Raw genomic sequence first — 14,326 nt, 5'->3', positions numbered from 1 at the left:
GGAGGAGGAGGGGAGGGGAGGGGTTGTGTACTTGTGAAAGAGGAGGATGACGAATCTGTGGGACTTTGGCAGCTGCTGCACGACACTCCTAAAACCAGCAAGCTTTCATGCCCAGGAATGTGACAGGATGGAAGCTGATTGATAAGGCACACTCATGGAACTTGCATTCACACTGTCAGATGGGCGAACGGATGGGCAGGGGTTGTCAAAGTTCCCATGCGACTTTTTAGTTGTCGCAGTTTCGACTTGGAAACGGGCAATGAGGGGCTGAAAAAAGGGCCATGGGATCCCCTGGAAGTTGGACCATCAAGGTAATTGACTTGTTACTTGGTGCCTCTGTCTGACGTTGGGGTGTTCACCACCTCTAACATATTGAGTATTCTTTCATTACCAAATTAATCAAGTACCACATAATAGGTTCGACAAGAAACATATTCAAGTCGAGTCCAAAGCAGAGAGCGCAAGTATGACAACCATCGGAGTTGGCCGGCGCATCAGTTTTGACGGGTTCCGCGCTTCCCACGACTAGAACAAGCAGCAGCCATCGTTCTATTTTACTGGCGCGCAATCATCACATTAGCCTTTGCAGACGGAAAGGGTCCAGCCATGTTTGCAGCCAATGATGCTCTTTGACGCTTTAGGGAAATCTCTGGGCTGCCGTTGCGGAAGACGCCGTGGCTAAGGTAAACCTCTGAGGTGGACTTATGTAAGCGAGAGTATGACATAAGCAGCAATAGCGGCGCATTTTTCGCCGAAAGAGGTACCTTGCATATGAAGCCACAGAGAAAAGATTCTTCTTGTAATAAGAATTACAGAGATTCTAGAAATCTGCTGGAGTATCGTACAGAGTTATCAACATCATAACTTTGCAACCAACTCCTTCAAGAATCAAGACTCAAGAGATGCGACTTGGCACTCTCGTCCTCTAAGACGCGTCCCGCCAGCGGGGTGGAGGGGCACATTGAGCACAGACCACACCTTAATTATTTTTTTGCATCCTCCGACCGCCGACAAAACTTTTTGGCAGCCGTGGATTTTTTTTATTTTATTTTTTGCCAAAGCAGGAAGAGCAAACAGAGGTCGCAGGAAAAAAAAAAAAAAAGACAAGCTGCATCACCCGCCAAACCTCGCCAGCCTCACCACCACCACACCGAACCCCACGAGGTTGCTTTCAACAGCTGCTCCTCGCGAGATTGATAGGTCCGATCAATCTTGCTACCAATTGACCACCGAAACCCACGATCGCAAGGCCTCGAGGCCAACCCACGTTCCCTTCGCAATGGACCTCCATCGCTGCCGCTTCGTCCCCTACCCGCCCTCCGCCATCAACGCCCTCGCCTTCTCTCACCCGTCCACCCGCTCAAAGGCCCAAGCGACCGCCTCCCGCCTCGCAGTCGGTCGCGCAAATGGCGACATTGAGATCTGGAACCCGCTAAGCGGCTCCTGGCTCCAGGAGACCGTCCTCCGCTCCGGCTCAGACCGCTCCGTCGACGGCCTTGTCTGGGCTAACGATCCCGACGCCAACTCGACCTCGCGTCTCTTCAGCATCGGATATACCTCCGCCGTCACAGAATGGGACCTCGAGACCGGCCGTCCCATGCGCCACGCCAGCGGCCAGCACGGCGACATTTGGTGCCTCGCTGCCCAGCCTCCCGCCTCCCCGTCCGATCCCGTCAAGCGCCTCGTCGCTGGTACCATTGACGGCATGCTCGCCATATACTCCATCGAAGACAATGACCTGCGCTTCCAGCGTATGCTTGTAAAGTCTCCCAGCAAGAAGGTTCAGATGGTCAGCGTCGCCTTCCAGTCGCGCCACATTGTCGTCGTCGGCTGCTCCAACTCCACCATCTGCGCCTATGATACGCGCAACGGCAACAAGGTGCGGACCATGACCCTCGGCGCCGACTTGGCTGGAGGCGCCAAGGACATCATTGTCTGGAGCGTCAAGGTTCTGCCTTCTGGGGATATTGTCTCGGCCGACTCGACCGGCCAGGTCTGCATCTGGGACGGCAAGACGTACACGCAGATGCAGCGCATCCAGAGCCACAAGCAGGATGTCCTCAGCCTTGCCACCAGTGCTGACGGTAGCGCCATCATGAGCGGTGGCATGGATCGTCGTACGGTTCTGTACAAGAAGACTTCTGGTGCCTCTGGCGCCCGATGGGGCAAGGTTTGGAGCAGGAAGTACCACGAGCACGACGTCAAGGCCATGGCTTCTTTCGAGAGCAACAAGATGAGCGTTGTTATTTCAGGAGGTAAGATACGTGATTCCCAATATTCATTTTGCGCTTACTGACTAGCTTCTCAAGGCCCTGACGCTTCCCCCGTCGTTCTTCCTTTCAAGGAGCTCGGCCGTGAGAACCACAGAACCCTCTCTAGTCTCCCCCAGTCACCGCCTCTCACCAGTGCTCCGGCAGCAAGATTGGTCGTGGGTTGGTGGGACAGAGAAATCCACATCTGGAAGCTGCAAAAGTCATTTGACGGCCTCTACGGCGAGGACGGTGCCGAAGCCAACGCAGACGCGAACCTCGAGAACAACCGCAAGCTCCTCAAGACCATCCTAGTCAAGGGCGAGTCTAACATCACTTCGGCCGCAATCACCGCGGACGGTTCATTCCTTGTGGCCGCCACCGGCACCGACGTCAAGGCCTTCCACCTGCAGCACCAGAACCCCACAAAGCCCTCGGACGTGAAGCTCGCCTCGGTCGCCGTGCCCAAGACCTTCTCAAACGGCGCCAGCAAGATTATTCTGTCGCCCAACGGCAGCTACATCGCCGCCGTGCAAAAGGGATCCAAGGTCCTCATCGCCAAGGTCATCCGTGGCGACGACGACGACAACACCATCACCATCCAGAAGCCTCGCGTCGTCCGCCGCCTGGACCGCAAGACCTCCAAGCAGCAACCCCAGGCTGGCCTCGGCAACTATGAGAGGACCATCACTCAGCTCGCCTTCTCACCCGACAGCCGCATGCTCGCAGCCGCGGATCTGACCGGCTACATTGATACCTGGGTCCTCGGAAACCCGCAGGACACCACCTCAGACGAAGACGACGACGAAGCCGCGTCATCGGACTCTGACAGCGAGGACTCGTCAATCGAGGACGACACCGCCTCAACCGAGAGCTGGATTCGTAACCCCCGCGCAGCCCTCATCCCCAGACTCCCCGCACCGCCCGTGGTGCTCTCCTTCTCAGACGAGACTGTCGCCGCCACAGACGGCGCACCGACGACAGACTACACCCTCGTCGCCGTCACGACGGCATGGCACATCCTCGCCTTCCACCCCGTCGCCGGCTCCCTCACCTCGTGGTCCCGCCGCAACCCCATCTCCAGACTCCCCGCCACCATCCGCGACACCCGCGACCTGGCAAAGGGTCTTCTCTGGCAAGGCCCCCGCATCTGGATCTACGGCGTCTCCTTCCTCTTCATGCTCGACCTCTCCCAGGACCTCGGTATCCCCTCGAACTCAACGGACCAGGATCCCACCAACGCCGCCCTCGTACCGCACGCGGCCGGCACGAAGCGCAAGCGCAGAGGCGGACCCGAGAGCGGCGCCGGCGCCCGGATGGACGTGGGCGCGATTGTCCCGCAGCAGGTCGACCGCTTCGTCGGCTCCAAGGCCGGCGGAAAGGAATGGCAGGACGACATTGAGAAGAACGCCCCCTCCAAGGACGAGGACGCCATGGACGTTGACGGTGCCGAATCCAGCGGCGACGACGACGACGATGATAACGAGCGGGAGAATGCTAGCGATAGCGAGGGCGGCGAGCTCGCGGCCCTGCGGAACCGGAACCGCGAGACGCAGACGGAGGCGGGCGCCGAGGGGAAGACGAGATGGTGGTATACGTACAAGTACCGTCCCATCTTGGGCATAGCGCCCCTTGCTGGTGCTGGTACTACGGGAGCCGCAGCCGACGGGGAGAAGACTGAGACTCCTTCGCTCGAGGCTGTTCTTGTTGAGAGGCCTATTTGGGAGGTGGATCTTCCTGCGAGATACTTTGGTGCCAACGAATGGGAGAGGTGAAAGGGGGCGATTGTCTCTGTTTGAGGTACCCTTGTTTGTCGTGGACGTTGGAAAAAAAAAACGGTGAAGAGAGGGAATTCGGCTTGGAGGGGCGGACCAGGTCTGGTGGTCTAAGGGGTGAGGGTAGACGCGGGCACATTGAGCCATGAGGTATCCTGGAGTTGCTACTGTTGGTCTGAATCTGTTCAGTCACGCAGTTGTTCGTTGTCTTACAACCGTCCCCTGACCTACTGAACGAGGGTACCGCCCAAGATTCCAAGCTTAGTCTGCATATGTCGCATTAGGTACCTATTTCGGTTCTCTTTCGGCGCTACTTGCTCCTAGGATCTGAAATCTTTCTTGTGTATGGGTACTAAAGGTAGACTAAAAAAAGTATAGCATCAAATGGATGTAGATGGAACTTTGATATATTGTACATTTTCTCCTATATTGCCCATGTCACTTGCTCTCATTAGTCCTCGAGAGCTCTCTTGATCACTACTGCTTTCGCTTCCGCGTTCCACTACTATAAACATCATGTTGACCAGATGGTCTGTTTCGACCAAATGTCGAATGGGTTGGCAATCGATAGTGGAGGCCCTTGAGTTTACAAGACAGAAGGGAGAGCAGTCGGATATAGATGCAAGTTAAAAGAGCCAAGAGTGCTACTGCGTGTACAAATACTCTACGGAACCAAGGAAGAGCAAAGACCAGAACGAGGATGAGAACGTACGAGAAACATGTGAGTACATGCGAGGACGTATGGCTGGCTCGTTCGCAGCGTAAGCAGGAAGTGAAAAAAGGCCGCGCAATGCCTTCGTTGTCAATATGTCTTGGCATTGAGGCAATGGCCCAGATTGGAATGGGATCGCACAGTAGAAGCTTACGAGCCTAGCCTGGATCAAACATGGACTGCCAAGGAAAAGGACTAGTCAGAGGAACTACCTAATACGCGGATTCATGTATTGTTTGGCGAACTATTTGCTCTGTTGGTTGGAAGCATTTGTAAACTCGTCTCTCTGCTCTCTTTTTTCCTCGATTAGACCGTCTTCATTTCTCTAGTGTCTGGAAACAGTTGAGGGATGGATACAGATAGATAGAAGATTCACGTTTAGTCTCCATGCTGTTTGTTTGATAGATTATTCAGTCTTTTGACGAGCAAGAATAAATGACGAGGGAAGAGTTGAAATCATGACAGCTACATGCCAAATATCAATCGTCAAATACCAAATACCCGCACCCACGCATCTATCATCACGACATCGGGATGGTTGTTTCCATATAGACATCAATACACGTCATAACACCAACATAGACAAACCAACACTTCTAGTCACCAAAATATGCCGCGGGAAGCTCCATGCTAGTCTCCACGGATACCTACTCCATCAAACATAGAAATCCGAAACCTCTCTTACCTTTCCCTTCCCGCACCAGGAGGCAAGTCCACATCATCCATCCTCGGAATATGGGCACCACCACCCAGCTCCCAAAACACCTAGCGAAAAAGCTTGTCTCGCACATCCGTAAATCGCCCACTTCGCCTACTTCGCCTAACAACAAACGAACAAAACCTTCAAGTTACCCATGCCGTACAGCCGGTGTCGTTTATCATATACTCGATGTCAACCCAACAAGGCTACCTGCCTAAGCTCGACCAGGACCAGGACCAGGACCCCCGTTTTACCCGTCCTGTCTCGGCGTCGCCTACCTAACCGTGCTACCTTACGGATATTCGTCCCTCCACCTCCTAGCCTGCTGCCTCTCTAGAGTCTCTCCACCCTCCGTGACGTGGGGTGTAGTAACGAGGTTTGCCCCCAACATTGGGCCAGCCCAACACGAGACCGAGGTGGCAGTATTCGTACTTACTACTCCATACTCCGTAGCCCACATGATGTAGGTATCCGTATCCGTAGACGCTAGGCCAAGAGGGCCCGAGTATGTGCCAGGATAGAGTAGCGAAAAGGTACGTGATGGCTTCACTCTCGGCCCATCTTCCTTCCGTACCGCGCGTCTAAGCCTTTAAGGAAGCAGAGCTTACACCAGAGAAAGCGCCCGCGTACCCGCGTGGTAGGTGAACACGCCGGCCGGCTTGTAAGACGGACGGACGGACGGACGGACGGACGGTAAGGCTACTCGGCCTTGCCAGCTGACTCGGCTACTTAGAGCCGTCAAAGAGCTCGAAAGTGAGGCGATCAAGACCACCGAAAAAACAACCAGCATACGCAGCGACCGCCAGCACGCCTTGGGCTTCAACCTTTGCTTCTCGCCTGACCGATACCTGCCAGCAAAGCGTCATCCAGAGTCCTTGGTCCGTCCAAAAGGCAAAGGAGAAACCCACGTTCCCTTGCTCTCCCGCAATTTACATGCCATCCGGTAGAGAAAGCCAAAAACTACGTTATCGACGACGCCACGGGTATCGGGATCGAGGACACACCAGATGGAGCCAGTGCCGCGTAGCCCGGCACCAAGTCAGAGCTAGAAACCAGAAACCAAACCAGGCTTACGTAGTTTAAGCTTCAACCTCGCCGTCGAGGCCAACCCTGTCGGGGAGTGTCAAAGTCTCTCTCTCTCCCTCTGTCCATCCGTTCACGCCATGCTGTCAAACGTCGGCCACTCGACCAACCTTGACGACTTGATAGCCTCGCTTGTTGCCGTGTCTCTCTAACCCCCGCCAGCCGGAGTCTACTCCTGCGTCCTCGGGACAAGAACCCCACGAAGTCTGAAGGGGATATGACGATGGACAGGATAGATCATAGCGACGACGGTCCGACAGGCAAGGGGGACCGTAGGACAAGGCACCGAGAAAGGAAGACAGACTTCGGTCTTCCTCCACGTTCCCCCACGACCCGTTGCCCAAGTGCGTGCGTCATCCTCAAATCTCAAAACACCAGATCACTCTCCCCGTGACACGAGGCTTGTGTACGACTTATACGCGAAAGCCGCGCTGGACCGGACCACGCTGCTGCAGTGCTGACATTGACAAGAAGCAAGAGTCAGGCGCAAAGCAAGAGCCTCACTTAATTTGACGTTGCCGTCGTCGGCCCTCTAACACGGGGGGCGAGAGGGATGGAGGGTCCAATATCCGCTTGGCGTCGTGGCCTTAGTGGATTCTTATTCTTCGTCCAACAAAGTCCCCCCGAGCCCCGAACGGCACCGCCGTCCCGTACGAATACAGAGCCATACTCTCGAGTCTCTCGGTAAAGGACAAGGTGTAATATACGCCCAACCCCCGGACAAGGCCACGGGCAAGTAACCTATCAACCAGCTTCAATTAGCATATCCGGCAAGATCAAAAACAAAAGACCGGATGAAAAAGAACCGGGGCTCTGGATAGAAGTTGGCTCAGATATCCCACCGGGATTCGTTGTATTGCTCAGCCCAGGGCATCCTTCTTTGTCCAAAGAACCAATACCTTAATATCTCGCCTGCGGGCGAGAGCGAGCATGGCGGCTGAGAGAGGTTTAGAGGGCGGGCATCGAATGACACTAGCCCAAATTGTCTAGACGGTCGTCGTCCTTCTCGAGTCTGATCTGCATCCATGGGGGGAACGGCGAGGGACGGAAGGGGGTCCAGGGTACGCGCGTCCCGCTCGAGGTTTCTTCTGGCCGCCCCCCTCCCTTGTGAACAAACGGCGATAGACCGGGTCAGACCACGCAAGTAGCCCCGGCAGCCTGGGTAGCAGGGCAGAGAGAAACACAGAGCAGCTCGAAGACAACGGCATCTGCAGAAAGACCTTTGTCTTGCCGTCTCTTCCTCTTTTCGAATCACGAAAGGTGACTGGGCGATAAGTGGTGTGGCTTGACTATCCCGAGGCTGGTTTACCAGAAAGATTCTGAAGTGCGGCTAACGTGTAATTGCGACTGCAAAAGGGCACCCGGAAACTTGGGGGCGGGGCGCCTGCGGGCAGCGGTGAAGGGGAAACGAAAAGGTAACGAAGATTCAGAGGCACGAAACCTTGGACGAATCAATGGTTCGTCATCTCGACATTTGGGATCATGGCCAACCCGGTTTCACAGATCGAGGGAAGGGGCAAAATGGGGGCCAAGAGGACGATCGAATACGCAGCCCGGGGCGGAGTCCAATATGATTTGAATGTGCTGGAACTGAGAGTGCTGGAAGTAAACGACACGTCTTGTGAGAGCATGAGTCGCGATCTTGCACACTCGTGACAAGGCCGGAGGATGCTAGGAAGAAGGATTCGTAGCCCTTCTCATTTTGAAGTTCGCGTAAATCGGAGTCCGGCTCTCTCAGTCGGGATGAGGACGATCCAATCAGATCCCCGGTTCCATCGGGCTATGCCGACTCTCGACTAGGTACAACTCGATGCCTGTGTCTTCATAGAGTCGGGAGGGCCATAAGAGACTTTCGATGTCGTTAGCACTCGTTCGTCCCATTATGGAATGAAATGCCTTCATCGTGCAACCTTCCCGCTGGCGACACGTTACAACAGCCTAATCGACTGGGTTGTTTCCACTGAGATGTTTCGTTTTCGTGTCTTAAAGAAAGTCGACCATTTGAGCAACTGAAAGCATTCCGCACACATTCAATTCCTCAAAACACCAGCCAGCCCGAACGAAAATATGAAAGGTCCGAACTCTGCAGACGGGAGGTGGGAGGAGTGTAATTGGCCGGTCACGATGCAGGCCCCCTTGGCAACTCTGCCGAAAGCCGACATGGACTGATGGAATGAGAGGTGTCTTGAGCCCCAGAAAGCTTTGGTAAGGAGTACCTGTAGGTAAAATTGACAGTCCAGTCATAAGGTGTTTCCGTGTCCACCCCTCGCTGGAAGCTCTGCAGTTCTGCTCTCTAATTTGTGAATAAGGCATTATGGAGAATTGCAGAGTCGCTTGTCTGCGACCTTGTGGAAAGTTGTGGCAGTTCGAGACGAAAGGAGTGCAGTCTGATGTGGGGTGGCAACGGGTTTGGGAACAACACGCAAGCCACCATTGGAGCGCCGATGTGAGACAAGGTGGATGACGCGTCACTGAGCCGCTAAGGCCCACGCCCCAAGGGTCAAGGGGGGGGGAGGGGTCGCCGCATCGGGCACGCACCCAGAAATTGTGTGCCAAAGAAAGCCATCGTGGATGTCGATCAGGTCCTCTGTTCCAGACTCTGGGGAGTTTAACCTGGAGAACGGGTCCCCAAGAGAGGACGGCGTGAGATTTGGAATCGTCGGGACACAAATCGCAACAGATATCGATATCCTTGCTGCTGTTGGTGATGGTATCAATATGCCCAGCCGGGGGAGGTGCCAAGAGTCGAGCATGGCCAGAATGGTAAGAAACGGGCTCGATGGCGCCGAGCGGGTACAATTTGCGGCGTACGGAGTCACGGGCGCCATTTTGGGCTTTTGCTCTAGCACGTCGCCCGTTGACTCGTCATCCATCTGCCTGAGGATGAGTGTCTTCATCAAGATGCCGTCTGAGGAATACCAACTCGCTTGGTTCGTCTCATCAAAGTCAATCAATTCGTCCAGCTTGTGCGAGTCGAGTTAAAGGGGCGAGACGTTGGCCTGCCGCATACGACAGCAGCAGTCTGTATGTACCGCTGTAGGCCTGTGAACATTTGAGTTTGCGAGAACGATTAACGAGCCCACCTGTTTACGCAAGCACACGTAACAGACAGGAGGATTTGACGTGGGATCAGACCTGGATCGGGTGAGGATCTCTTGGGATTGGAGAGTCTATCAATCATGGTTCAGGGCGGCCGCTAGAAGATTTCGGGAAGACCTGGCCCGCCGAAGAAGCTCCAGGAGGTTGTCGTCTATGAAGTTTGTCCGAAAGACGGGCGTCGATGAGGTAATACAGCTTGCGGCCTACAGACGAGGCTGTAGTCGTTCATCAGGTCAACCACCTTGCCTCCGCCATGCACCATTCGTACGACTCGAGTCCGTGAGAACAGGAACCACATGCGGGGATCGGGGGAAACGTGGCCAGCTAAATTGGATAGGCGAAGTGCCCTCCGTAGAGACCGGGACCAGGAGGGGAAAACGAGGCTGAGTGGGAGGCGAATGGGGCAGAACCTTGAGGCCGGGGTGTTTCTGACAACTGGGAGGACCCAAATACATCCGACTTCTCGAGCGCGTACCTGACTGAAATAGAGTGCAGATAGTCGTCAAGCCCCTGCGGCGCCTTTGCCGATGGGAGCCAAAGACCAATGGGAGCTTGGGTGGAAGAAAAGAGAGTACGAATTAAAGGTGTCGCACTCTATTGAAGCTTTTTTCTGGTTTTGCTGGAATTGAGTCGTCGTCGCCATGGTGTGGGGGGTTCTGAATGACACTAGCCACAGACGAGCATTCGAGGTCAAGGACGGCGACGAGACGGGACCAAGTCGGTTAATCCAAAAGGATAACCTAGCTGCCCAGGTTCTCGAGACAAAGTTTTAGGGGTCCAGAAGGCCGAGAGAGACGCGAAAGGAGCGAGGCGAGATGGTGTGCCGCAGCCGGCGACGAACCAGTCATCCAGTAAGAAATTGGCATTACGGTGCAAGTAGGCGATACTGGAGCAAACTCCCCTTATCACGGGATACTAAGTACTGGTTTGGCGTTTGGCGCCAGTCTGAAGTGGCCGTTGGTTTGATAGTCGGAGCTGGTCTCACATGGCGAATCCTCGTGGACGGATGCAAATGTCGTGCTGCCTGTCGGGCAATTTAGGGTGTCTTTGCAAAAAAAGACCGTGAGCATGAGGGTTGTAGCGGCGTGGTTGATTTGATGGACCCCAACAAAGAACTTTTTGGCCTTTGAGGTGCATATGAGAGATTGGATAGTGTGCAATGAGGGTAATGATGTGCAGCGGCGAAGAAGATGAGGTGGACTGGCGAGGGATTGGCGACGAAGGATGCTGGATCTGAACGTAGTTGCCGGGCGCGAGAGCGCAAAGTGGAAAATTAGTGGGTAAATCGGCCACTGTCATCGCCATCCTCTCTGTCGTATGGTGTCCGTTCCTTTGTGATATGATCGATCTCTCACGACATTACGGGTCCTCGATTGCTCGGGACTCGGATAGGTTGTACAGATAGAGTCACAGCATGTAATACCTGCTTCATCGACGCATCCCCGGCGCCTCCGCGTGTGCTGGTGAGAATTCGATACCTAGTACGGATACTCTGTACGGATGCAGATGCTGAGAGTGTCGACAGCTGGCACGGATGGCAGCAAGAAGCTCATCGTCGTCGTAATCATCTACGGCCGGCAGCCGCCTGGCGCCGGAGCTGCCGCCTTCCGTGGGCCTCTTCCCTCCCCAAGGTTCTGGTTCAGTTACAGACGGAAGAGAGCGTCGAGTCTTGCTGTCTCAGAGTGCCTAAAGAGGTGCCTTGGAGGGGAACAGAGCGGCGCCGTGCGTGTAGTGAGTGCCCGTGGTGTACTGTGTAGACAGACTGTGGTTTGCTGCTGCTGCTGCTGCTGCTGCTGATGCTGCTGCCCACTACCACTGCCACAGGTGGTTTGTGCTGCGGCGGGCAATCAACAGGAAAGTGGTGCTGAGAGTGAGGCTTTGAGTCTTTGGGGAGCTGGCTGAGCCACAGATCTGGGACGAGGGGGGCCAATCTGGGGTCTTGTTTCCGCCGACACAGGCGTAAAAGTCTTGGCGGACAGCCAAGATTGGTCTGGGGCAGATGCTGGAAATAGACCTCAGCCACGCCTCGTCATCACAGTTCGGGGCTGCCAGAGACCCGTCACAGTGAGAAAAGTGTGTGGGCGCGGGTGTGTGAGAGGGAGAGAACCTCACGCCTCTGTCCCTCTCCCGGAGTGCCAGGGTGAACCGTAAGAGCGAGGAATTGGAGGAGTGGAGGGCCACGGAGGGGAGGAATGCGGTGCCCACTCGACTAAGGTTGAGAGGTGGGATCTGGCGCTGGCCAGTGACAGGACCTTTAATTAGGTACAAGCGTGAGGTACTGGTACATCGGATGCGACAGTGAGGCTTGTCCCCTTTGAATGTCCGTCCTCGTTGCTGTGTGGTCTGCATTCTCGAGGTGAATGGACTAGCTAGAGCCTAGGAGTACTGTATCCGAGTGTAAGTGATGGTATTCGCGGATGCTGATGGTCATTCGGTGAATACCTACTCCGTACTTACAACGTGCTTGCCGGTTGTGTTCGTACCCTACTACCAATATCCAATGTTTGGTATGGTATGCATTCATGGAGCTACTGTGGACAGCAGATTGTGGACGTTCTCGGGTTGGTGTTTGTTTCTTTGCTTGTTTCCGCTTCATCTTGTCCATCTGATGAACATCTCTCGCCCACAACCCGTAGGACGAGTGCCAAGAAGAAGAAACAACATTGTCATCGTCGTCGCAGGTCGTCAGCCTCGCTCGGATTCGCAATTGAGTTACGAGCAGGTAAACTATCGTGAATCGTCACCACCAAAACATGAGTGTAATTTCAGCGTCTCCAGAATTCGAGTCGGTATATTGCGTAGGTAGGATACGGAAGGAGGACTTCTCCGCCCCCAGGGACCATTCGACCGTCGTCACCGGGAGGATTGCGTCGCCGTTGCCTGGCTTCTTTCGAAATTTTTGCCCGTAGAGGCTACTCCGTGGAGGCTAGAGCAACGCAAGCCTTGGCACAAACGAGAGCAAAGGATGTGAAAGGACCGCAAAAGAGTCGCAGCTCGAGATTGTGCCCCTCTGAACAGCCCAAGAAGGGCTTGGCGCAAGAAAGGTATGTGGGAGGAGGACGGGAGGACGTTGGATAGGTAAGCTTGCTACGGCGACAGGGCAGTACGTAAGGTAGGCCGGCTCTATTCAGGATTCGTCACTAGTAGCCGGACCAGGTGCTTGTGCTTGTCGTGGGGTGAAGCCGTAGGACACGGTGACTGGGAGTATGGAGAGAAAGAGAGCCGTCTGACTGATGAGTGTGTCGTTGGCCAGTGGCGGGAGTAGGTACGGGAGTACGTGAGCGAGAGAATCCGCCGCAATGGAGAAAAAGTCGAGGAGTGAGATGGATGTGATTGGCTCAAGAGACTGGAATCAGAGTGACTTAGGTAAGTAAGATGGATACAGTAGGTACATAGGTACGAAGGAAGGTTAGAAAGGATACATGTCACGAGGTACAGTACATCCGCGAGGTGTAGCAGACAGGAAGGAGAGGGAAGGCATAGGTACGGATACACTGCGTGACTGCCCTCAGTTGCTGGATGCTCTTGCTCACTTGGGACAGAAAAGACGGAGTCGTGGTACGTGCCGGGGCGGATTGAGCGCGATCCACTCTGGAGCGATCTGGCCTCTGCCATTGGTCCGAGTTGTACAGCTTACGCGTAAACCGCCCATGAGGAGCCAGCCAGAGAGCGGCGTGCGTACGCTTTCTGCTGCTTTTCGCACTCCTCCCGCTCCCACCGTACACTCCCCCCTTCTGTGCCTCTTTCTCTCTCTCTCACTCTCAGTCTCAGTCTCTCTCTCTGCCTCACACACACACATCTCTTCCTTTCTCGCTACCATTCTCTCTGCCTCTTTTTCTGTCACCTCTGCGTGTACAAAGTCTAGTCTTCTGAATACACACCCCTCCTACCCCCCCTGGACCTTGACCTTGACCCCTTCCACTTCCCTTGCCTCTCTACTCCTCACTCCTCTTCCACCTTACGCCTTACGCAGACGCAGCACACGCAACGCAACGCAACGCAACTTCTCTCCACCTCTACCTACGTACGCTCGCTCGCTACCTTACGGATACTGCTGGCGTACGTTACGTCCGCTCTTCTGCTCCCATCAATTCCCTGGCGGCCCACTCCCCAATCGCACCCTCCTCTCCGCCCGCTACCAACCCTTTCAACACCCCCCATCCCCCATCCCATCCCTTCCTTCTCGACACCGCACTTCACTCGCCTTCTGAAATTCGATTCTCGATTTCTACCGACAACAAGGCACGGAATCTTGCGAACTAACACTCTCGGATAGCGACCACGATCGCTTCGCTGGGACTCGCATAAACACTCATGACCGACGCCTGAAATACTCCCGCCCGACCGACCCGGAAGTCCAAGCTAGAAACTCTTGGCTCAGGAACTCTCGACAGTGCCGAGCCTCGACTCTTCCAACTAGCAGACGAGAAGCAAGCCCGGCTTTGGAAACAACACCATAGACAGCTCAAAGCTCGACTGGCAACCGATAAAGCAGTTGGCGCAGCCTTCGACGACGACCAATTTCGACGACGACGACGACTTCCACTCTTTAAGTCAACCCATCTCGCCGACCTGATCTGACACCAATACGATTCAACTACTCGACGACCACCGGGAGAGTTCCGTCGAAGGCTCTCCATCCGTTTCTCCTCCTCCTTTCTTCGACACCCTCGACGTTCACATTCATCTAACCACCGACGACTTTGAG

General features: G+C 54.9%; 1 protein-coding gene across 1 annotated transcript; it reads left to right on the top strand.

The window, feature by feature from the left end:
- Nucleotides 1-1,279: 1,279 nt before the first annotated feature.
- Nucleotides 1,280-4,024, top strand: UTP4 (U3 small nucleolar RNA-associated protein; the record flags this gene model as incomplete). Its single annotated transcript, XM_053195429.2, has 2 exons — nucleotides 1,280-2,255; nucleotides 2,310-4,024. 2 exons carry the CDS (start codon nucleotides 1,280-1,282, stop codon nucleotides 4,022-4,024), a joined length of 2,691 nt encoding a protein of 896 aa, XP_053047082.1.
- Between the last annotated feature and the right edge of the window lie 10,302 nt (nucleotides 4,025-14,326).

This window comes from Colletotrichum fioriniae (genome assembly GCF_027942845.1).
Source record: "Colletotrichum fioriniae strain IMI 355084 chromosome Unknown scaffold_1, whole genome shotgun sequence".
Taxonomy (NCBI): Eukaryota; Fungi; Ascomycota; class Sordariomycetes; order Glomerellales; family Glomerellaceae; genus Colletotrichum; species Colletotrichum fioriniae.
This window is presented reverse-complemented; position numbering and strand designations above follow the sequence as displayed.